The following is a 23186-nucleotide window of genomic DNA, read 5'->3' on the forward strand; positions in this document are numbered from 1 at the left end:
AGTGGGAAAACAGATGATTATTTCGGCCTGTACAGTGCAGTAGGTAATGCTAGGGGGAACCTTGAGAGCATCGAAACAAAGCCCTTTGCCCCACTAGATTGACGAAGGAAGGCTCCTGGGAGAAAGTATATCACCTCCTAGACATGGAAGGTGAATAGATGTAAACATGGGGAGGAAGTGCTGTGTGGTCCAGGCTATCTCTTTGAGGAATTTCCAGCCCCTGGGGAGCCTGTCAGAAATACTAACAATAGGACCCCATCCCAAACCAATTAACTCAGGATCTCTGGTGGGGAGAACAGTCCTAGGGTCCATACTTTTTAATTTCCTACATATCACTTCGAGAGAATTTATCGTGAGAAATGGTGCCATGTGTCCTGGAGCTAAAACATCCACAACTAAACTTTTAAAAGATCCATTTTATTTTATAGGATTTTGAGCTCAACAACGAACTAAAAATGAATGTCCTAAATTTGCTAGAAGAAGTTTTGCGAGACCCAGACCTTCTTCCCCAAGAAAGGAAAGCCACGGCGAATATTCTGAGGTAAGTGCAGTTTTCAGGTGCCTCCTAATTACGTTGGTTGGTTTGTGCTTTGTTCCAGAAAATAAGATCCTATCGAATCAGAAAGATGTATCTGAGACTCCTGGGGGCAGCAGGGGTTCTGCTGTCACTGGCAAGGTATTACGTATCGTCTCTTTTCTGGGGGCAGATTGGCGCACGCTGCCTCAGGAACACTTGGACTGGGCGACGTGACTTGTGTGGGGCCCAGGAGTGCAGCTGCTCCTGTTTGTGTGGGCAGAGCGTGGTTTGCTGCAGGACCAAAAGCAGAGAAGAGGATGCCTTGAGGATCCTCTCCTGTGACTCCAGCAGGCATTGCAGAGAGATGATGTTTTCCTGCCGTCGGTTCTAGTTGTTTGTTGTAAGCTCATGTTGATGAGCTGGTGGTGGCATTTCGGTGAGAGTCTTGTGCTCCTGGCTTGTGGATGTGCCACCAGGTAGTAGTTCTGTATTTTCTTCAGCTCGTGTCGCAATCCTAGACCAGCTTTACTGACTTCTTCTCAGGTTGGGATTCCCACATCATACAGGTTGTATAACTTTGGACGTCCGTGTGATAAAAGCTTGAACTTTGGGTTTCCCACAAGAGACTGTTTGTGTCTGTCATTACACCCAGCATCCAAAGAGGTCACAGACTTTCTTACAGCTTCTTGAACTGGTGGGTGGAGTTCTTTTCTAGTACGCTCTATAGCAGGAGGACAGCCATCAGGGGTTTCGTGCAGACATTTCGGTTATAGCTTTCCTGACTCATGGCTATATCATCTGTCCCTGCTTGGGGGTGGGAAGCCCAGCATCTATCTGCTAGAGCCTGGTACCCCTTTACCATTTTGACTTCTAGTTCTGTCTTCATTTACAGTCTCTGGAAAGAGGCCTTTCTTTCTTCTAACCTTGAATATATTGTTTCCTTGTTATCCAGCTTTCTGAGAGGAGTCCGTCTTAGTTCAGTCTACTATGTTTTTGGAAGTCCCTCTCTGATGCAGCAATGCCAGATTTTGGTCTGCAGCCTTTTAGCAATTGGCTCATAAGTCATTCTTACTACCATTAGCTCAAGATCCTGTCACCAGACACTTCTTTGGTCTAGGGGCTCTTGTGGGTGGAGTGTGTCTGCTCTACAACAGGTATGTTGAAGTTCTAACCCTGAGTACCACAAAATGTGATCTGGAAATAGGGCCAATGCAGATGTAATTAATTAAGAGGAAGTCCTACTGGAATAGGGTGGGCCCCTAATCCAATATGACTGGTGTCCTCATAAGAAGATGACCATGTGAAGACAGAGCAAGACACAGAGAGAATGCCGTGTGAAGATGATGCAAAGATGAGAGTGAGGCAGCTGCAAGGCCAGAAATGCCGATTACTGGCAAACCACTAAAAGCTAGAACGAGGCGGGTGCCTGGGTGGCTCAGTCGTTTGAGCATCTGACTTCGGCTCAGGTCATGATGTCACCATTCATGAGTTTGAGCCCTGCGTCAGCTCCTGGCTGTCAGCGCAAAGCCTACTTCATCTCCTCTCGCCCCCTCTCTTTCTGCCCCTCCCCCGCTTGTGCTCTCTCTCTCTCTCTCTCTCTCTCTCAAAAACGGTGAGTAAACATTAAAAAAGTAAGTCTAGAAAGAGGCAAGAGAGGATTCCTCGACAGGATTCAGAGGGAACGTGGCTCTGCCAACACGTTGGTCTTGGGCTTCTGGCCTGCAGAACCCTAAGGCAATGAATTTCTATTGTTTTAATATGCCCAGTTTGTGGTACTTTATTAGGGCAACTCTAGGAATCTATTAAAGGCCCTCTTCACTTTTTCCATGCTATGAAAACACCTAAAGAAGCTTAGGGGCTCTGTTACTATGTTTATTTTCAGATTTAAATTGTAAATACATTTTCAGATAAAGCCTGGTTTCAGTGAATGTGTGGTTATATCTGTGAATGATTACTAGTCCTTTCTTCTTTACGTACACAGGTTATTATGCTCTTTGTATTTAAAACACTAACATTTTGAAACCACTTTCTGGAAGTTTGTGCCCCCAGGGACATTTGACTGGACAGCTGGCAGGGAAATGAGGTGTTCAGACAGGATTGGTGAATGTGCAAACCCATGTTGCCCATTCTCTCACAACATCCACACCAGACATTACTAATCAATCCTGAGGGCTTTCTGCCTGCACCAGGGGGTGAGCTTAGAACTCCACTGACCAGCACGCCATTAATTGGAGTTGGCATTTAAGATGAATCCTGTTTACCATCCCAAGTCTTTATTATTCATCAGGCTTAAGATGTGCAAATTCTTTTTGTTAAATAAATGGCCTGAGAATTAGAGGTGTGAAATCAATAAGAAACAGAAATGTTAGTAGATGGTACAGCCTGGGAGCATGACACGGAGCAGAGTCTGATTCTTATTTTCACAGGGTTCACGGGTATAATCTTGGTTCAGCCACTTAAAGCTGTCCAGTTTCTTAACCAGTCTAAACCTCAGTTCCCTCAATTATAAAATGAGGCAAATAGTACCTACTATTGAATGGTTATAAAGATTACATGGTATCATATGTTTAAAGAGGTTAACACAATGCCTGAAACATAGCACTTGTATTACTGCTGCACTTATTATTATTATTATTACTATTATTATTAGCACCGACCGTAGCTCTTAGGAAAAATAGTTTCTTCCATCAAGGAAATATGGCCCAAGTAGGAGCTGGCTGGGTCTTAGTCAAACTCGACTTTCCTTGGGCTTCATCATTTTATCTACACAAAAGAGATTATAATAACATTGAAACCCAATTTCATATTGCACAATGATGTGAATGTAATACAAAAATCTTTCAAATGTACACTCCAAGCAGATGAATCATTTAATATGGGAATTATATCTCAATATAGTTGTTACCAAAAAACCATAGTTATAACCCACTTGCTATTTTGTAAACGAGAAGAAAAAAAAGAAGTAAAAAGCAAAGCCAAAAGGCAGCTCTGATGATGGGATGGCCCTAGCTGCCCACCCACAATTCTGATCCCTTGCAAAGTCTTCCCCAAATATTCCAAAAGCCCCAAGAAATGTGTACTCAGGAACAAACCCAGTCATTTTTGTGCCTCAGCATCTTTTTAGAAAAATGTTAAATGTTTATTTTATTTTGAGAGAGAGAGAGAGGGAGGAAATCTCAAGCAGGCTTTGTTCTTTTGGCACAGAGCCCGATGTGGGGCTCGAACACACAAACCATGAGAGCATGACCTGAGCCAAAATCAAGAGTTGGACACACAACTGACTGAGCCAGCCAGACTCCCCTGTGCCTCAGCATCTTTATTCAAGTTCACTGACCCAAGATCACTTGAGGGAGAGACCTTATCAGTGCCAGCACTGTCTCTGTCTAGCATGCCGCCTGACCGTCTTCTGAAGCCACCATTTCCCTATCAAAAAGCTGGCAAAGATGCCACCTGCCCCATTCCTGAGCCACATGGGCCCCAGAGCATGCCTCACTCAACCTAGAGTCTCAGGCTCTTGTGAAAATAGCTCCTTTAGTTCCTGGTACCACAATTTGTCACCGTTCCACATGTACTCACAGAGCCAAGCAGAGAATAGATATTATGCCATCCATTCTTCTTCCTTTGACCATCTTTATTCCCATGAGGCCAAGTGAAACAAAAGCCTTCGTTTAGCCCTGAGCATATCAACTAAAGCAGACGGATATCATTGGGATCACTAGCCCATTTTAACTGAGCAGACAACCAGACCCCAAGTTCCGGTTGGGTCAGCTGGTTCTCTGAGACACCTTCCTAGGAAGCTAGGTGGTGCCAGAAAACTACTGATCATTGATTGAAGTTCCCCTGTCAAGTAAGTCATTCCACCGGCACTAAGCTTAAGGGTCCCTGCCCCAGCACACAAGATTGTGATTATAAGAGGAATAAATGATACATTCATTTGTTAGAGTTTCTGATAACTTACCAAATCAGATACTTACGTTTATATGTATGATACTTATATATTTATAGTTTTATTTCTTCCTTTTAATTTATTTTTGAGAAAAGTGCAAGCCGGGGAGGGGCAGAGAGAGAGGGAGAATCTCAAGCAGGCTCCACATGGTCAGCACAGAGCCTGACATGGAGCTCGAAGTCAAGAAACTGTGAGATCATGACCTGAGCCAAAATCAAGAGTTGGACGCTTAACCGACTGAGCCACCCAGGCGCCCTTATATTTATATTTTTACAATCATGTCAAAATGATTAGAGGGTGAAGTAGGAAGTAACACCTAGATATAACCATCCCTGATGGGATGCCATCATTCATGAAATCTCTTTGTGAAAAGAAGCCATCATGGAGTATATGAGAAAGAAACAGAAATCAGAAGGATTATTTAGTAACCCTGAAAATTACAAAGATGTTCCTGTTAATTCATTTCTTAATTTGGAAACAAACGGAATTATTTCCAACCAAGCCAGGCAATTTCAGTACTGAAAGTTTCCATGCATTTCTAAGATACGCCAGAGCAAGGGTAGCAATGGGCTCAAGAGAGCCTAGAGGGAAGTAAAGCCACGTCTAAGAAAGCAAAGGAAGGAAGAGGTGGTCTGGTAGGTCCCAGAAGGGAAGCAACAAGTGATTAAACCTCACAAAGTGAGGAGGAGCAGAGACTGGGGCAGGCAGGTCATGCCAGGAGCACAAGCCAGCCAGTCTTAGTCACAGCAGGCAGCCCAGAGAGTGTGGACCAGTCTGAGGACAGAGGGCAGTTGCTCTTAGCTCAGTTTTTAAGACTATCTGATTTCTCCTGTTGAAGGAGCACTTTTCCAGTCATAGAACTTGAATAATCCCATTTCCTTTAAAATTTTTTATCTGGAGCGTCCAACTTCGGCTCAGGTCATGATCTCACAGTTTGTGGGTTCAAGCCCTGCGTCGAGCTGTATGGTGACAGCTTGCAGTCTGGAGTTTACTTTGGATTCTGTGTCTCCCTGTCTCTCTGCCCCTCCCCTAATCACGCTCTGTCTGTCTCACCAAAAATAAATAAAATGTTTAAAAACTTTTTTAAATAAAAAAATAAAATTAGATAAATAAAATTTATCTGGTGTTGTTAGTATAAACGCACAAATATTAAACAGATCATGCTGACTGGGAGATGTGAGAGAAACCCAGTATCCTGGAGTGGGCATCAAAGCGCTGAAGCTGTCAGGAGACTAGAAGCAACTCCATCCAGTATTGGAGCTGGACCAGAGTTTTCACATCTAAGGGAAAATATGTGAACATACCTCCCAGTGAATACAAGTTGTGGTTGAGAGAGATAAAGACATATCGCACTGTAGTTAGAGGTAGCCCAGGCATGAGATATTTATATGCAATCAAGCTGTGTAACAGTGAGATGTAAACATGAAATGTATTTAAACATATATTACCTTTATACAGTAAACTGGACGCTTCCAATGATGAACCATCTCTGCCCCACACGGTCTCACAGGGATTACTTTATGAGGAAGAAACTTAATTGGCATACATAGTTTGTTGTCTTCTTTGTGAATAAAACCCTCGGCTTGAGACTTTTCTGTTTCTAAATACTGCTCCCCCTGTGACATTGTATGGACTTGCTGTTCTGAATCTATGTGGCAGAGAGTTTTTGGTAGACAACTAACATGCCATGAAAGGAAAAGAAACAAAGACTGGCTTCATAGGTAGTCAGCTGGAATGGGTCAGGTCATGAAAAGGTGACCCACAAACATCACAAAGCCCCGAGCAGCATCAATAGGCACTTGTGAGAGGAGAAAATGTTAGATAATTTAACCAGACCAGATGTATCTTGGAACATTAACATGAGATCACTGAGGAAAGGAACATTTGATAGAAGCTAACTACTTTCTTGACCACTTCTTTCCAAGGAAAGAATATTACCCAGCCTCATTAAAAAATATCTTTTCCATGGGTACACATAGTTATGTGGCCACCGATCTCTCTCCAGGAACCCAGACTACCCTGGAAAGAATGACATAAGCTTTGGGAAATAGTCACTTTTATCCCGTATGTGTAATCCTTAGGTAGGATTTAATAATCTTTGGAGAAAGACTTGTGTTTGCTTATTTTTTCATCACCTCAATCTGCCTTTTATCGTATTATGAATATTTCTTTTTGATTGCAAATGATATGGCTCATTGCTAAGAAGAGGACCACCACTCCTAGAATCTAGAAGGAATCTTCTCCTTGGTAAACAGTCCTTTGCTCCTCTGCTAAACAGCCAAGAGCTTTTGTAAGAGAGGAAAAGAGAGGAAAGAGACTGGACATTTCTGGATGTGTGTTCTACGCTGGAGCCTTGAAGAGGTGTCTTTATAAGTCTGCCTAAGATAAGCAAGAGCAACAGGACAGCACAGCTGACCAAACCCTGGGCAAGTCAGTCAGTTCCCTTGAGCTTTGGTTTCCTTATCTGTAAAATGGACCTCATAATGCTTACCTCAAAGGGATCTCATATGACACAAGAGAGAGTGTTTGTCAGATGGTTAACGCACGGCTGGCATGTAGCGTGTATATGGTACCCTATCTCTGTTGCTTTTGTATTTTTGAGGGTTGTAGTTCTGTTTTCATCAATTCGGAACACAACAGAACATCACATCATGATTTATTTTAGTTTTTAAGTTTATTTATTTATTTTGAGAGAGAGAGAGAGAGAGCGAAAGAGAGTGCAAGCATGTGCAAGCAGGGGAGGGGCAGAGAGGGAGAGGGATAATCTCAAGCAGGCTCCACACGGTCAGCACAGAGCCTGACATGGAGCTCGAAGTCATGAAACTTGAGATCATGACCTGAGCCAAGATCAAGAGTCAGACGCTTAAGCAACTGAGCTACTGAGGTGCCCCCATTATTTCTTTTAAAACTACCTTCCTACAGCAGACAGGCTACATGGTTTGGGACTGTTTAAATATTTCAGTATTTTTAATATGTGATTGTGTCTTCATTTTGGAAGGCTTAAAATGCTTGGCCCAGATGGTAAGTTATATAATCAGTATAATTCTCCTGGACTCTGAACTTCTGTTGGACATGAAATGTCACTCCCACTCTGAAACCCGCACCCACTTCAGGATTCATTAACTTATGTATTTATTCAGTCATTCATCACTGAAAAAAAATACTGAGAGCTGAATAACTCTGTGTGTGGGGATATAGCACCAAATGCATCTTGGGAAAGTCCATCTGGGAATCAAGGGAAAAGAGTTTACCTGCTGGCTTCTGCTTTGCACTGTTCATATTCTTGCCAACCAGGAACTTCTCTGAGCTTCTGTCTACATGTGCACGGGGAGGGGGTCCTCTGCCTCTTCTGCCTCAGCATCAGCACGGAAGGGCCAGGGTGGGAGCTAGAGGAGTGTGGATGAGGCACTCAGGCCCATTGGAATCTCTGACTGATGGGATCGCAGGATACTTGAACTCACAGCCTGGATCCTCTCGGTAGTGCAGAGCACACCAGCTCACGCTCGGGTTCACCTTGATTATGGATTTTTTTTTAACGTTTATTTTTTATTTTTGAGACAGAGAGAGAGACAGAGCATGAACGGGGGAGGGTCAGAGAGAGAGGGAGACACAGAATCTGAAACAGGCTCCAGGCTCTGAGCTGTCAGCACAGAGCCCGATGCAGGGCTCGAACTCATGGACTGTGAGATCATGACCTGAGCCGAGGTCGGACGCTCAACCGACTGAACCACCCAGGCGCCCTGATTATGGATGTTTTATTTACAACCTTGTGTGTAACAAGTTGGCTCCTCAACATAAGCCAGCTCTCTCTGTGATCTTCTTATGCCTCTAACGTGTGTGTTTTTCTGTTTCCTTGACTTCCTGTCTCCAGCTTATGTCTCTGCAGGCTCCAGCTGGCAGCACAGCCTCGTGGACCCGAACCCCTCAGCTTCCCACCCAGGGAGAACCAAGTGCATGTTGTCATTTTGTTCCTGGCATGTTTCTTTCCATGGATGATACTTTGATTTCATTTTTTAGGGCCCTTTCACAAGATGATCAAGATGACATCCACCTAAAATTAGAGGATATAATTCAACTGGTAAGTCCAGCCATGGTCTTATTCAGCACGATTATTTGCAAACTGCCTCTCAGAGGCAAACAACTTGCCCATAACTGATACCTGGATGCTCAACCGTAGTTCTACCAATGAAGCACTGTGAGATGAACTAAATTCGACTTGGGGTTTAGCTGTTGGTCCATGATATTAATGTTGGCTGATGTTTCTGAGCTTTTTGCCATTTTCTTTGTAGCCCCAATCTGTGATGGACTTTGTTCTTGAGCAGCTGCCTTGAGCTGCTGGGCACCTCGCTCTCGGTGTGTTTCATTCCCACCTTCCTCTCTTGCAGACAGACTGTCCGAAGGCTGAGTGCTTTGAGACCTTGTCAGCCATGGAGCTGGCTGAGCAGATCACCCTCCTGGACCACATCATTTTCAGAAGCATTCCCTACGAGTGAGTGTGGCCCTCACGACTGCAGGCTCCCTCAGGCAGGACTTGTGGGCTTAGAGCCGCCATTATTCCTAAGGCAGATGTGTGTGCACAGAGGTGTGAGTCTTAATCTTACAATGGTTTGGTCCCACTTGAATGCCTTTTGGTCACAGTTTATTCTAGAAATATTGATTTGGCAACACTGAGGACTATCAAGATGGTCACTCTTGTGTTTCTCTATGTTCTGTAGTTCCCGTGGAATGTGAATTTCTTCGTATTCTCACATCCTCGCATTATAGAAACCTCAATATGGCTGTAACAGTGGTTCTCAAACTTCATGGTGTCTAAAATCATTTGGGAAGCTTGTTAAAAATGTACATTCCTAGATACCTCCTTCTGAGATTTGTGATTCTAGGAGGTTTGAGGCCCAGGAAACTGCATTTTCAATGGGAATCCCAGACAATATTGCGTGATCTAAGACAATACGTTGAGAAGCACCGATGTTGGGTGAAGTTATACATTTTGCTACAACTATTCACCCACTTCCACGAGCCAACAAGTATTGCTGAGCTTTGAGACGCTGCAGCAGCGTAGATTCCCAAGACAGCTTTGCACGGGGTGCATGTGGAGCATAGACGTGCCGCATGAGCTGCCAAGTAATGAGCACCAGTATCACTGCTGCCCTTTAATCTTCCCATGTAGCGGATGAAGAGGGCCTTTAGACCCCTTCAAGCTGTAACAATCCGTAGCTCCACAAACAAGGCCTTTGTCTGGACAAATGACAACTGTTGGCACATGTCCTCTGTGAAATAGCTAAATTGCCGGTAAAGCAGGGGCTGGGCATGAGATATGAACGGTGACCCATGTTGTACGTAGAAAAGAGGACATCGTGATGATGGAGAGTCAGGTATGGCGATGGGTGGTCAGAGCTGCAGCTGTGTCAGAGAGGCATAAGGGGTGAGGCCAGGAGATGCCCCTGCAGACTTTTCTTTTATGCATTTTATCTTCTTCCCCTCCCCCCCTCTCTACCCAGGAACAAGCGGGGCAGGGGATGGAGGGAAGGAATGTGGCCTGTTGGCTCTACAAATGAACCCAGTGACTACTGGAGTGAAGACTTGAGTTAGAAACCACAGTGCCTCTCCCCCCACCCCCACCCCCACCTCCTCACTCCCCTCTAGTGCAGTGGGGATTTGGTGGGGAGATGAACATGACCTCTGTGGAGGAAGAGAAAGAGAAAGGCTGAACACCCATGGGTGGTCTCTTTCTGGGACCCTTCCTCTCTTCTCCTCTCTGTCCCTACCCTGCTGATGGGAACATCTACCAATTATTTTTGTCTGTGGAACTGGCACACCTTTATGTCCAACAGCCTTGCAGGAACATGAAGGAACAAAGAACCCTTTGCAGGGACTCAGCCAACATTTCTGGATTAAGACTGTGTCAGAGTAATTGCATTTCAGGTTATTTTTTGTAATGCCTATACAAAATAATCCCTGTATGCTCCAGCTTGATTGTCCCTTGCTTGCTGTGATCTGGTGGCCTGCTCATGGGTGAAGTGAAGGAGCAGGGATGTTATTCTGAAGAAAGACCTTCCACCAGGCTGAGCTCCCACCCCTGTAACTGCCTTCACTACATGAAGTGGTAACAGCAGTGTTTGTTTATTCAGCCTTTACCATGTGTACCGTTCTGGGCTCTGGGGAGAATAAAGGAAAATCCCTGCCCATGGAATTGACATTGTCCTGGAGAATATCAGAGCAAAGTGGAGGAAAACATGTTGTTCTTTGTTAACGTTTTTGGTGGTGATGGATTTTTTTGGACCTTCTGCTAAGGCTTAAGATTTTTCATTTATTTATTTATTTATTTGTTTGTTTGTTTGTTTGTTTATGTTTATTTATTTTTGAGAGAGAGAGAGACAGAGCTTGAGTGGGGAGGAACAGAGGGAGAGGGAGACAGAATATGAAACAGGCTCCAGGCTCTGAGCTGTCAGCACAGAGACCTTTGTGGGGCTCGAAGTCATGAACTGTGAGATCATGACCTGAGCTGAAGTTAGATGCTTAACTTGACTGAGCCACCTAGGCTCCCCAAGGCTTAAGATTTTTTAAAGCTGATCCAGTGAAAATAGTCTTGGTTTCTGAATTAGTACTTTATTCCTTCTGTGTTGGCCATTGTATACCACTTTCAGAGAAGTTTTTATAATGATCGTAATCCTTACAAAGTTCAAACTCTTCTAAGAAAAAGGTGGAAATTGAAAAATCTTTTTCTTTTGACATCGAGTGGTAAAATGCTAGAGATGAGCAAAAATTCATTTGAGTCGGTAAGGAGCACTAGATGTTGGGCAATGTCAAAGTTAATGTATATAATAATCATACTCATTGTTCAGGATCATAGCCACCATTTAAGAAACTAAATTGGTCTTGTGTTCTGTTTTGAACTTACAGAGAATTTCTTGGGCAGGGGTGGATGAAGCTGGATAAAAATGAAAGAACACCTTACATTATGAAAACCAGCCAGCACTTCAATGATGTGAGTAGCCATAAAAATAAAATGTGGGCATGTTGTAGGAAGATGAGTCAGGGTCTTAAGACTCCTTCTCTAAAACAGAACTGATGAAATGTTAAAAAAAAAAAAAAAAAAGCTTATATCTTCTCTAAGAGCTCCAAGTTTAATAAGTTCCATTTAACTTCCAGACATGAGGTTCACTCTTGGTGGTACCTAAGTCTGGCAAGTGCTCAATAATGCATAGGTCGCTGCTATTATTTTAGCATAATCATCATTACTTCATGGTCATACACTGACTAGTTCTAATAGCACATGTGTCACTGGTTCCCAGGGGTGCTCGTGACAGTAAGATTGGGTTAGTACAGATCACCCTCATTATTACTAAACATTCAGCACATACGCATTCCAGGCTTGGAAGGGACCCCTTTGAGCATAATTACAGTGTTGCTGTAGCTGTGCACACTGCTGACCAGCTGTCAGTCCATCTCCCGGCTCTGCTTTTCTCCAGCAGTAAGATGGCCTTGCTGTTAAACCCACCAACTCCTAACTCCTAACTGGTTCTGTTCTAATCATCTCAGTCCTTTTGCAGAACCACATATGTGGGAGTATCTTCAGGCTTACCTAGGCAAAGGGAAGGCTCCCTTTCCAGTTCTACTAGATTACAGTAAAAGGAATAATGATGATGTTAAAAAAAAAAAAAAAGAAGAAGAAGACTATCAGGATCCCTGTAGGTAAATTAATAAGTCATCCAGAATCAAAATGCAAAACAACAACAAATTCCCGAGATGGTATTTTGCACAGGGTACATGCAGACTGCATATACGCTGAGTGAATGTTATCTCATGATGAGCATCCGTGGCCCTGGTGCCTAAAGGACAGGACACATGGCCCCTGTAGGCTACTGTCTGAGAAGCAGAGCCCCTGCTGTAGAAAACAAGCCTGTATTGTCTGTGCCTACATACACTTGGGATATAATGAACAATCAAATCAGAAGTTCATTCCCAGGCTCCAGACTCTCATGTGTCTACCAGGATGGCCACTCATTTTGTGCCTTCAACAGATTGCAAATGGAACTTATCATTCATTGGTACCTCCCAGACCTGCCAAGCCTACTTCTACATCTGATGCTTTATTCTTAGTCTTGGGTAGTGGCCAAGACCACACGCTCACTCATCCAAGCATAGAATCTAGAGGTCATCTTTGACTCCTTCTCTGCTACCCATCCCATCTCACTCCCGAACATATTAGTGAACCCTAAATCTACATATTTCCCAGATCCTTCTTTTCCCCTTCTTTCCCACTGCCATGACCATGATTTGATTTTTCATCATTTTCTTTAGGAGCTCCTAACTCACTATCGCCCCTGCCATCTCCTTGTCCCCCAAGTCCCTTCTTCATACAGTGTCACAGAAGTTACCTTTCTGGAAGACCAATCTAATTATACCATTTTCATAACAAAATTCTGCCAGTGGCTTCCTCTCACCTTCAGCATACAGTCCCAGCTGCTCAACCAGGCCTACAGGAGCCCTGCTTACCTGGCGTCTGTGCCTCTCATGGCTTCCTTGTGCTCAGATGCCTGCAAGATCCTCTGTTACACCGTGCCTTCTACCTCTGTCCCTTTCCAAATGCTCTTCTCCTTTGATGGAAAGCAGTGGCTAACTCCTGGTCAGCCTTTAGGACTCTGTGCAGGCATGACCTGTTTCTGGAAGCCTCCTCTGTACTTGGCCAAATGCCCCATGCTACCTCCATGTTCTCAAACTCCTCCATGCAGACCTAGCTTTGTATTTCACTATGTGATATTTACTTGTTTATGTCTGTCTCCCTTCACCTTGCTGCCTAACTAGGCTCAGTGCCTTGAGATCAGGTATTCTCATTTATTTGGTCCTGTTTTGAGAACCTAAAAGAAGGCCTTGTCTAGGAGCTCAGTACAAAAATTTTTTTAATGAATATATACAATGATAATTCTGAGGCACTGTGAGATCTAACATACCTATGGAATGGTCAAAGAATGGGTATACCCACTAGATTAAGTGTATGGATATAAGATTACATATCCTATGTTCTCTGTTAGTCATCAGTCCTAAGCTGTTCTTTTCCTTTCCATATTCTAAATATTGAGCTGCTTCAGCTGCTGCCTCTTTTTCTCTTGGTTTCAATTAATAGAATTACAGTACTTAGCCTTGAAACTGTAAGTCCTGTTAACTCTGATGGAAACAAGTCCAGCGAGATAAAAAGGAATAAATGTTCTCTCTTCCCCTCTCCCTAAATGTGTCTGGCTTCAAAGTGTATTGGGTTAGAATTTGATTTGATTGGGGGTAAATGTGTTTTCTTTCCCGTGATAACTGGAGCTTCCTGGTCCCCACATGTTGGGGGCGAAGGAGCATGTGGAGAGCACCCCCCCCCAAAAGTGAAACTTTTCGCTTCGTAATCAGCGAAGCTTGCCATTCCTCAAGGGTCAGCTTATTCTATTTCATTTCCTCAATTACTGGAAATAACTCCTTCATCAAAATTACTGATTAAAAAAGCGATCCTTTCCTCCCAACATGTTGATTCCAAACAACCCCTCCTGTTCACTCTGAGGATGAACAGGTTCCCATTAGTTTCTTGTTGTTATTATTACTATACACTTCAGTCTTTTCAGAAGATTGGTATCTAAATACGGATTGTGATCTCCCTGTCCCTCAGCACCCTGCTTTCCTGACATTTCCGTGGGTAGATTAGGCACTTTGCCTGAATGCATTGCTTTGACTCTTGGCTGGTCTCTCTTGGCTTTTCCACTGTCTCAGATGAGCAACCTGGTGGCCTCCCAGATAATGAATTATGCCGATATCAGCTCCCGTGCCAACGCAATAGAGAAGTGGGTGGCAGTGGCGGACATTTGCCGATGCCTGCACAACTACAATGGCGTGCTGGAGATCACCTCGGCCTTAAACCGAAGTGCCATCTATAGGCTGAAGAAAACCTGGGCCAAGGTGTCCAAGCAGGTGAGCACCAGCGTGTGACACATCCCGCTGCCGAGAGGAGAGGCTGGGAGCCAAGAGCCAAGAGAAATATTACTAATGAGGAAATAATTAACTGAATCGAGCAGCTCAGTTGCCAAAGAAAGGTGCCAGTGCGGGTAATTACTGCGTTCTTACCACTTAATTGATTCCACTCATGTGCACTTCTAATTGGTTAATTTAGAAAAGCAAATACAACCCAAAACATTCATTATAACATATTTGGGACAACTTCAAACAGTGTAGTTGACTGGAGTTGTTTCCAAAATTATTTGGAGAACATACGTTGATTCCGAGTGAACACAGAGATGTCCTGCAGATCCATTCTTTCTCCCCAAAGCAAGGGTATGACTGCCTTAGGACCTCAATGTTCACTTTTTTTGGTTTGTCCTTTATATAGTAAAGTTTTGGCATAATGACTCAGATGTACAGAAAACCCTCTTAATTTTCTTTTAACTGGATTCAGTTTGTTCATTTTCATTCAGTATTTTCAATGTGCAAATTAAATCAGTTTCTTCCGTGCCCTGTCTCCTGGCTTTCTCCCTGGGTGTTGGTGGGTGTTGGGAAGGGCTCCTCCGGGCTTGAGGGAGGCTGTGTGCACCCACCTATTGTAGCCTTCTGCTAGCCGGTCACTGGGTTCGGGCTGCCGTGAATTGCCTATGTCAGGTGTATGTATGGTCTGCCTGGTCTGCCCATCAAAGGGGCGCAGCAATTGAGGGCTTAGCTGAGCTCACCTGCCCTTCAGCTCTCACTGGCTCTGCTGGTCCTTTGAAATCGGGTGTGTCCTTCCTTTCCTACAGGGTTCCCTGCCCTTGGTGATCCGTGGTGGGCAGGCTTACTCCTTTATTAGCAGACAGCTACCTTGGGCCTCTCAAAGGGCGTTGGGAGAATTTTCCAGACTCCTCCACATCCTACTGGTGCCAGAGGCAAATTCTTTTGCTGTCAACAAAGCCTGGACCTTGCAAATAAAAGCCACAGCTTCTATAAGTACTGTTTTTAAAAAAAACACTTTATATGTTGAGATCATTGTAGGTTCACATACAGTTTGTAAAAGATAATGGAAATGCCCTACACCCTACACCAATTGCCCCCCGATGTAAACTCTTGTGTAAGTATAAACATATCCCACCCACGAGGTTAGCATTGGAAACGTCCACTCACCTCCTTCAAACCATCAGTTTTGCATACACTCATTTGTGTCTGTGTGTATTTACATTTATGCCCTTTTATTACCACAGTAGTCAAGATCAACACAGTTTTGGTACCAGGATCCCTCCTGCGACCCTTTTATAGCCATAGCTGCTTCCTCCCTGCCCCTCCCTAACTCCTGGCGACCAAAAATCTGTTTTCCATCTCTATAAAATTTCGTCATTATATATAAGTGGAATCATACAGTATATGACATTTTGAGATTGCCCTTTTAAAAATTCCCGTGAGATCCATTCATGGTGTTACATGTATCAGTATTTAGTTTCTTTTTAATGCTAAGTGGTACTCATGGTATAAATACAGGACGTTTTAGCCATTCACCCCTTGAAGAACATCTGGATTGTTTTCGGGTTGGGGCTATTACAAATAAAACTGCTGTGCATATTCATGTATAGGTTTTGTGTGACTATAACTTTTTGTTTCTCTGGGATAAATGCCTAAGAGTGCAGTTGCTGGATCATATGGTTATTGTGTGTTTAGTTTTATAAGAAACTGTCAAATTCTTTTCCAGAGTGGCTGCGCCACTTTATACTTCTATCGGCCAAGTATGAGTGAGCTAGTTTCTCCAAATTCTTGCCCACATTTGGTGTTATCACAGTTTTTTATTTTAGCCCTTTTGATATCTCATTATTGTTTTAATTTGCATTTTCCTAATGGCTAATGTTGTTAAACATCTTTCCATATGCTAGTTTACCATCTGTTTATTCTCTTCAATGAAATGTCTGCAGCTTATTTTTTGATTGGATTTTTTTCTCACCTTTGAGATCTGAGAGTTCTTTCTCTATTCCTCCCACTTTATCCTTCCGTTTCAAAATTATTTTAGCTACTCTAGGTGCTATGACTTTCCATATAAATTTTAGTAAAAAAAAATTATGTCTAAAAAAACTGTATTGAGATTTTTTTTTAATATTTATTTATTTTGAGAGAGAAAGAGTGAGATCAAGTATGGGAGGGGCAGAGAGAGGGGGGGGGAAAGAATCCCAAGCAGGCTCCGCCCTGTCTGCACAGAGCCCAGTTCATGAACCGTGAGATCGTGATCTGAGCCAAAATCAAGAGTCAGACACTTAATCACCTGTGCCACCCAGTGCCCCTTTATTGACATTTTTATTGAAATTTCATTAAACCAATGTTGAGTCTTATTACTATGTTGAATTTTCCAGTCCACAAACACAGTATGTTTCTCCATTTCTTCAGGCTTTCTTAAACCAGCGTTTTGAAATTTTCAGCATGCAAAGTCCTGTATATGTTTTGTTAGATTTATGCCTAAATATTTCATTTTCTGTGGGGAAATTTTAAATATTACTGTGGTTTTATTTTTGGTTTCCACATGTTCATTGTTAGTATATACAAATGTGATTTTTTTTTTTTTTTTATGTTGGTGATGTATCTGCAACCTTGCTAAACTCACTAATTAGTCTTAGGAGCTTTTTTGTAGATGCCTTCGGATTTTCTATATAGACAATTGTCACTTGTAAATAGGATCTGTCTTATTTCTTTCTTTCTAATTCATATGCCTTTTATTTCCTTTTCTTGCCTTATTGCTCTGGCTAAACTTCCAATACTATGTTGAATTAGGGTGGTGAGAAAAGACATACTTTCCTTGTCTTCATCCTTGTGGGGAAAACATTCAGTTTTTCACCATTGTGGATAATGCTAGCTGTAGGTGTTTTGTAAATGCTTTTTATAAAATTGAGGAAACTATCCTCTCTTCCTAGTTTTTTTGAGAGATTTCTGTTATCATGGCTGTTGAAATACTGTTTTTAAAACGGGTTTCAGACAGCTGTATCAGAATCGAAAAGCTGGACACTGATGCCCTTGTTGTGGCTAGCTTTTGCCTCCCCCTAAGACAATGTTGGCCTCAGCCATTGGGCATTAGACACAAAGAGCATATTATCCTGTCACACACATTGTCACATTTCCTCGAGGTCAGTAAGTCACTCCTCTGCCTTCTCTTTCATTCACTTTCCCCTATTTCTTTTTCATCTGAAGTTGGTACCAAGGGATTCTTAAATCTTCTTTAAGAAAACATTAGGCCTATGATTCAGCAGTGGCCCTACTAGGTATTTACCCAAAGGATACAAAAATACTGCTTCGGAGGGATACATACACTCTGATGTTTATGGCAGCGTTATCTACAATAGCCAAATTATGGAAAGAGCCCAGATGTCCATCAACTGATGAATAGAAAAAGAAGATGTGGTATATTTATATATAATATTAGCCATAGAAAAGAATGGAATGTTGCCATTTGCAAGACATGGGTGGAGCTAGAGAGTATTATGCCAAGCAAAATAAGTCAGTCAGAGAAAGACAAATACTGAATGATTTCACTCATATGTGGAATTTAAGAAACAAAACAGATGAATATGGGGAGGGGGCGGGAAGAGAAAGGCAAAGAGAAAACAGACTAAACTACAGAAAACAAATTGAGAGGGTTACTAGAGAAAAGGTGGGCGGGTGGAGGTGGGTTAAACGGGTGATGGGTATTAAGGAAGGCACTTGTGATGAGCACTGGGTGTTGTGTATAAGTGATGAATCACTGAATTCTACCTCTGAAACTGATATTATACTTTACGTTAACTAACTGGAATTTAAAAACTTGAGAGAAAAAGAAGGAAACGTTAGGCCTTCCCCATAGTTGACTTAAGTGATATTTATGTGTTTGACAGGATGCAGCTTCAGGGATAATGGACTAAGGAATAGGGGTGATAAGACTAATATTAAAATCTTTTTTTTTTTCAAATTTGAATGTACTACCTGTAGGGGCATTAAATAGGCATAATAAATGAAATACCATTTCAATCACATATATATGTATCATCTAAAGGGGCTTTAGGATGGGTGATGGACTATTCTCTGGGGCCCAGGACCTCAGTCTAGTCACAACAGGTAGTGCCTGGTTGCAGATATGCCCTGCTCCAGATGCTCTCGTCATACTGTCTGCTCTGTAGCTGTCTCTTCTTCAGATCTGAGTCCAGTCTGGGCGACATCCAGAAGGCCTGGTAAATGTGCACTATGAAGCCCACTGAATCTGGTCTGTGGCTATAGGACAGACTATATTTCTGCAGCTTCTTTCACCCAAGGCCAGCTCTGGGCCAGGCAGGAGGCCTGCCCAGCCCAGCCCAGCCCCCTCCTTATCCCTCCACCCCTGCCCAGACCTTGCTGGCTGTCCTCTTTCAGAGTCCTCAGGAAGCAGGATGAGGAAGCAGCCCTTTGAGTCATTCTGAAAGCTCTCCTGAAGCGTGCAGCTCCTCCCCAGACTGAGGCAGAGTCATCTGAGGAGTCCCAGCCTGGGCATTCCAAGTGTCCCTGCTCCCTTGCCTGGGCATGGGTGTTACCAGGGGTGGGTCATCACCCCCAAGGGCCACCCTACCATTCTCCCATGTCCGTGGAAGAGACTCCAGATCGATGTCGACAACAGTTTTATTTCTTGGCAAACATCAGTTATACTTCTCTAACAAGTTGATGACTATGATCACAAAACAAGGGGTTTGTAGTAGAAGATAGCCAAGCAAACAAGTCTGTGGTTTGATAATTTGGAAATTAACACGCAGAAAGATTCACCCTGAAAACCACCTGACATGAGACCTCTCCTTTAAGGTTCCCTAATTCAACAGTGCTTTGTCAATTCTTTACATCCCTGTTTCTTGTGCCATTGCAATGTTTTTCTATGGATTTTCCTCTTTTTGGCTAAATGAGCAGTGTAGTCACTTTCTCTTCTCCACATGTTATTTTTTTTAACATGAAATTTAACCATAATGCCCCATGTCTGTCACATAACAACAGTCTGACAAAGGTGTCCCCAGCCACTGTAGAAGGGAATTGAGCATCTTTTGGTAACCCTACCTGTCTTGTCAAAACATAGGAAAATTTTCATGACATACTAATTTATTTGTTTCTTTCTAGACAAAAGCTCTAATGGACAAACTTCAGAAGACTGTTTCATCTGAAGGAAGATTTAAAAATCTCAGAGAAACCCTTAAAAAGTATGTTTATTTTAATTATTAAGTTATTCATAATGCAAAAATATATTTAAATAATGTTTACAATATACACATAGTGGCCTGCCTCCTACTTTGCTTTGAAAAGAAAAACAAATGGGAAATAACTTCCATCATCTAGATATTTTCTTAATTTTTCTTTTCATTTGAAATCCTATGCATACAGTGTCTTGTGGATATACTCATGGCATGTAGACTGTCCCAAGCAAGAAGAAAACATCGCCAGCTTTTACTATAAAATCAAACATGTTTTACTGTAAGAAGTTTCTTGGTTTGATATTTATTAATCTAAGCACAGCACATGATTTCTTGTGACTTTTCAAAAATATTCTAGGACCTATTAATTATTGTTATGTATTTGTGGCCTTTTATTGCTGGGTCATTACTGTCTCCTGAGACAGACCGAGAGAGAGACAGAGAGAGAGAGAGAGAGAGAGAGAGAGAATAGAACCTGTTCTCCTGCAGCTGGTTTTCTTATGATCTACTGCACATACTTGACTTGCTCTGGAAAATGTTAGTCCTGTGATGCCATAAGTAAACAGAAGACTTGTAGGAACAACAACAGCAGTAGAAGAACTACACCAGATCCTTACTCCATGACAGACGCCGTGCATAGTGCTCCATGTGTCTGATTTAAGCCTGACAGTGAACTAAAGAGATAAGTTTTATTGTCTCCATTTTACAGATGGGGAGACTGTGGTTCATAGAGGTTGACCAGCATCACTCAGTACGTGGTCATACTGGGACTCAGACCCAGTTGTCTCTGGTCCAAAAGTCCATGGCCTCACTCTTGACTCTGAGAAGACCAAGTGCACCCCCCTCAAAAACCAAACACAAGGCATCTATGTAGTGTGCGGTCGTGATATTAATTAAGTCTATACCTTCTAAAACACTGAAATACTAACTAAATCAGAACGCAAGCTTTACAAGCTCTAATCACATTGATTTTTCTACCCAGTTCTTTAAAGTTTCCTGTTTACACTCTAGGGAGGTGAGGGCTCAGGGGGTTCCTACATACTCATACAGCTAGTTTCCAAGTACTGCCAGCACCTGTTTTGTATTTGTCTATAAGGCATCCTGTTGTTTGAACGCGCCATTGTCTCAAACACATTGTAAAGTATGGGCTGTAATTTTCTATTATAGTCTATTGTGAGATGTATTTAAAACTCTTAATATCAGGAGACTGCTTCTGAAGATGGGATTAAAAGACTTTATTCTTCAGGATTGAAGCAGTATACTACATCCTGTTAAACAGGGGAGGGAATTCGATATTTCTGTGAATGAGCTTGAGAACAGTGTTCCTTGGTTTTGCAGCTGTAACCCCCCAGCTGTTCCTTATCTGGGGATGTACCTGACAGACCTAGCATTTATTGAAGAAGGAACACCAAACTTTACCGAGGAAGGCCTTGTCAATTTCTCCAAAATGAGAATGGTAGGTAGTAATTTCATAATCAGCCTATTTTGATGACTTCAATGGCTTATAGAGAAGAGGGAGGCTAAGTCATGGAGGTTACTGTTTGCATTTTCATTTTGAGGTGAAAGAGTTGGGGGCCATCAGGTTTAATACGTGATGTGGCTGATTGTCAGCAGGGCTGTTGCAGCTTGCATTCTGGGCAAAGGGGTAGGGAATAACTCCAGGGATGACTCTCTAAGATGGAGCAGTGCTGGACAACCAGGTTCTGAGCACCAAGTTAGAAGCAAGGAGCCCAGGAAAATAACACCCAGAATTTACCACCTGAGGTAAACCACCTGCTGAACCTGAGGTCACCCGGTGCTACCTGTTCTTCTGATTGTGAATGCAATATCTTCTTGCCGTTTACATTTCATGTGACTCTTTGAAGGGCAAGAAACTCCTGGGCATAGAGAATGATAGGGCACGGCTCCAACACTTCACTGGAGAAAATGCCTGACTGCTTGTGGGTAGGGCCCAGAAGAATGTGATGCAATCCTTTTGCTTTGCTTTTGTTGTTATTGTTTCTTTATTAGATATCACACATCATCAGAGAGATACGCCAGTTCCAGCAGACTTGCTATCGAATAGACCATCAGTCAAAGGTAATATTGTGTGGTTGTTAAGGGAATTAATAAATAGAAAAGCGGAAATTAATGAATTAGAAACAGTGGTAAAGTTGATCAATAATACCAAAAGCTGACTCACAGGAAAGACCAATAAAACAGACAAATCTTTGGCAACTCTGAGAAAGAAGAAGGAAGGAAAAGAGAGAGACAGAGAAAGAAAGCAGGCAAAAAGAACACCCAATTTATCAAGTTCTAGCAATTGTATATTTTATATTTCTCATTAATGTGTCTACACCACCACCCTGGTCCAAGCTACCAATATCTGTTACTTGGTCTACTTGCATTCACTCTAGGATGTAAAATCCATTCTACAAATTACAGTCGGATAGAACTCTCTGAAACACAAGGTAAAAATATGTTTGTCCCTTGCATAAAATATTTTATAGGTTTTTCATTGCTCTTAGGATAAAGAAAGAAAAGGTCTAGATGTGTCCAAGAAGTGTTACATTACATGGCCCCTATTCATCTTTCAAGACTCGTCTCACTTTATAGACCCCCTTTCTTTCTCTATCCCAGCCACAGCTGGGCTTCCCTTCCCTTTCCTTTTTTCATTTTTAATAGATATTATTTTTTAGAATCATTTTAGCTTTACAGAAAAATAGTACAGAAGATTCCCATATAACTCAAAGCCAGTTTTTCCTTGTTATTTTATAGAACTTGACAGACTTATCCTGAAACCCATAAGGAAGCTTAGGGGAAAAAAAAAAAAAAACAGACAAGGATTTTTTGAAAAATAAGAAGAATAAGAAAGAACTTTCCCTACCAGATACAGACACGTGTCTTAAAACTATAGTGAATAGAACAGGACTATATTGGTGCAGGAATACAAGTTCAGTGGAGTGGGATACCGTCAAGATGGAGATTTGTCTATATGCAAATCTAATATGGAATAAAGGAGGCATTTACAGAAAGTGCCAGAAAGAAATTGACCATTCAAGTAAATGGAATAGGAATTTTGGCTCTCCATCTGCTACCATTCACACACCCAAAAATCCAGATGAGCTCATTATCTAAATGTAAAAGGAAATATTAAATTACGTGAATAAAATATAGGGCAAAATAGTCATGACCTGTAGATTAGAAACACCTTCTTAAGCATTGAATGTAAGAGCTGCAAAAGACAAGATTGGTTAAGCTTGCTGCATCAAAATTAAAAACTTCTATGTGACAAAAGGAAATTATTTTAAAAAGCAAAAATAAAACCAGGAGAGGAGGAGATATTTTATAACATGTAAAAGAGACAGAATAAAAGTATTCTTATTCGTCTGTAAGAAAAGTATAAACAACTCAGTAGAAAGATAGGCAAAGCTATGAACAGGTGAGGTAACTCACAGAATAAGAACAAAAATGGCCAGTAAATATTTGAAAAATGTTCGGCTTCGCTGGTGAGAAGGAAGAGAAATGCAAATTCTACTGAGGCATCATTTTCACGAATTTTAGAATATTGGTAATATCAAACATGAGTTACAGTGTG

At 42.2% G+C, this 23186-nt stretch overlaps 1 protein-coding gene across 4 annotated transcripts in view; it reads left to right on the top strand.

Annotated features, from left to right (window-relative positions):
- The window catches only part of RASGRF2 (Ras protein specific guanine nucleotide releasing factor 2), a 240714-nt gene that overhangs the window by 211745 nt on the left and 5783 nt on the right, over window positions 1–23186 (top strand). For all 4 annotated transcript variants that reach the window (XM_023257887.2, XM_023257899.2, XM_023257908.2 and 1 more), the window contains 8 exons: window positions 429–541; window positions 8481–8541; window positions 8849–8952; window positions 11364–11448; window positions 14211–14408; window positions 19539–19618; window positions 20948–21065; window positions 21620–21688. In XM_023257887.2, the coding sequence (XP_023113655.1) occupies window positions 429–541; window positions 8481–8541; window positions 8849–8952; window positions 11364–11448; window positions 14211–14408; window positions 19539–19618; window positions 20948–21065; window positions 21620–21688 (828 nt within the window). The remainder of the gene's footprint in view (window positions 1–428; window positions 542–8480; window positions 8542–8848; window positions 8953–11363; window positions 11449–14210; window positions 14409–19538; window positions 19619–20947; window positions 21066–21619; window positions 21689–23186) is intronic.

This window comes from Felis catus, chromosome A1 (assembly GCF_018350175.1).
Source record: "Felis catus isolate Fca126 chromosome A1, F.catus_Fca126_mat1.0, whole genome shotgun sequence".
In the NCBI taxonomy this organism is placed as follows: domain Eukaryota; kingdom Metazoa; phylum Chordata; class Mammalia; order Carnivora; family Felidae; genus Felis; species Felis catus.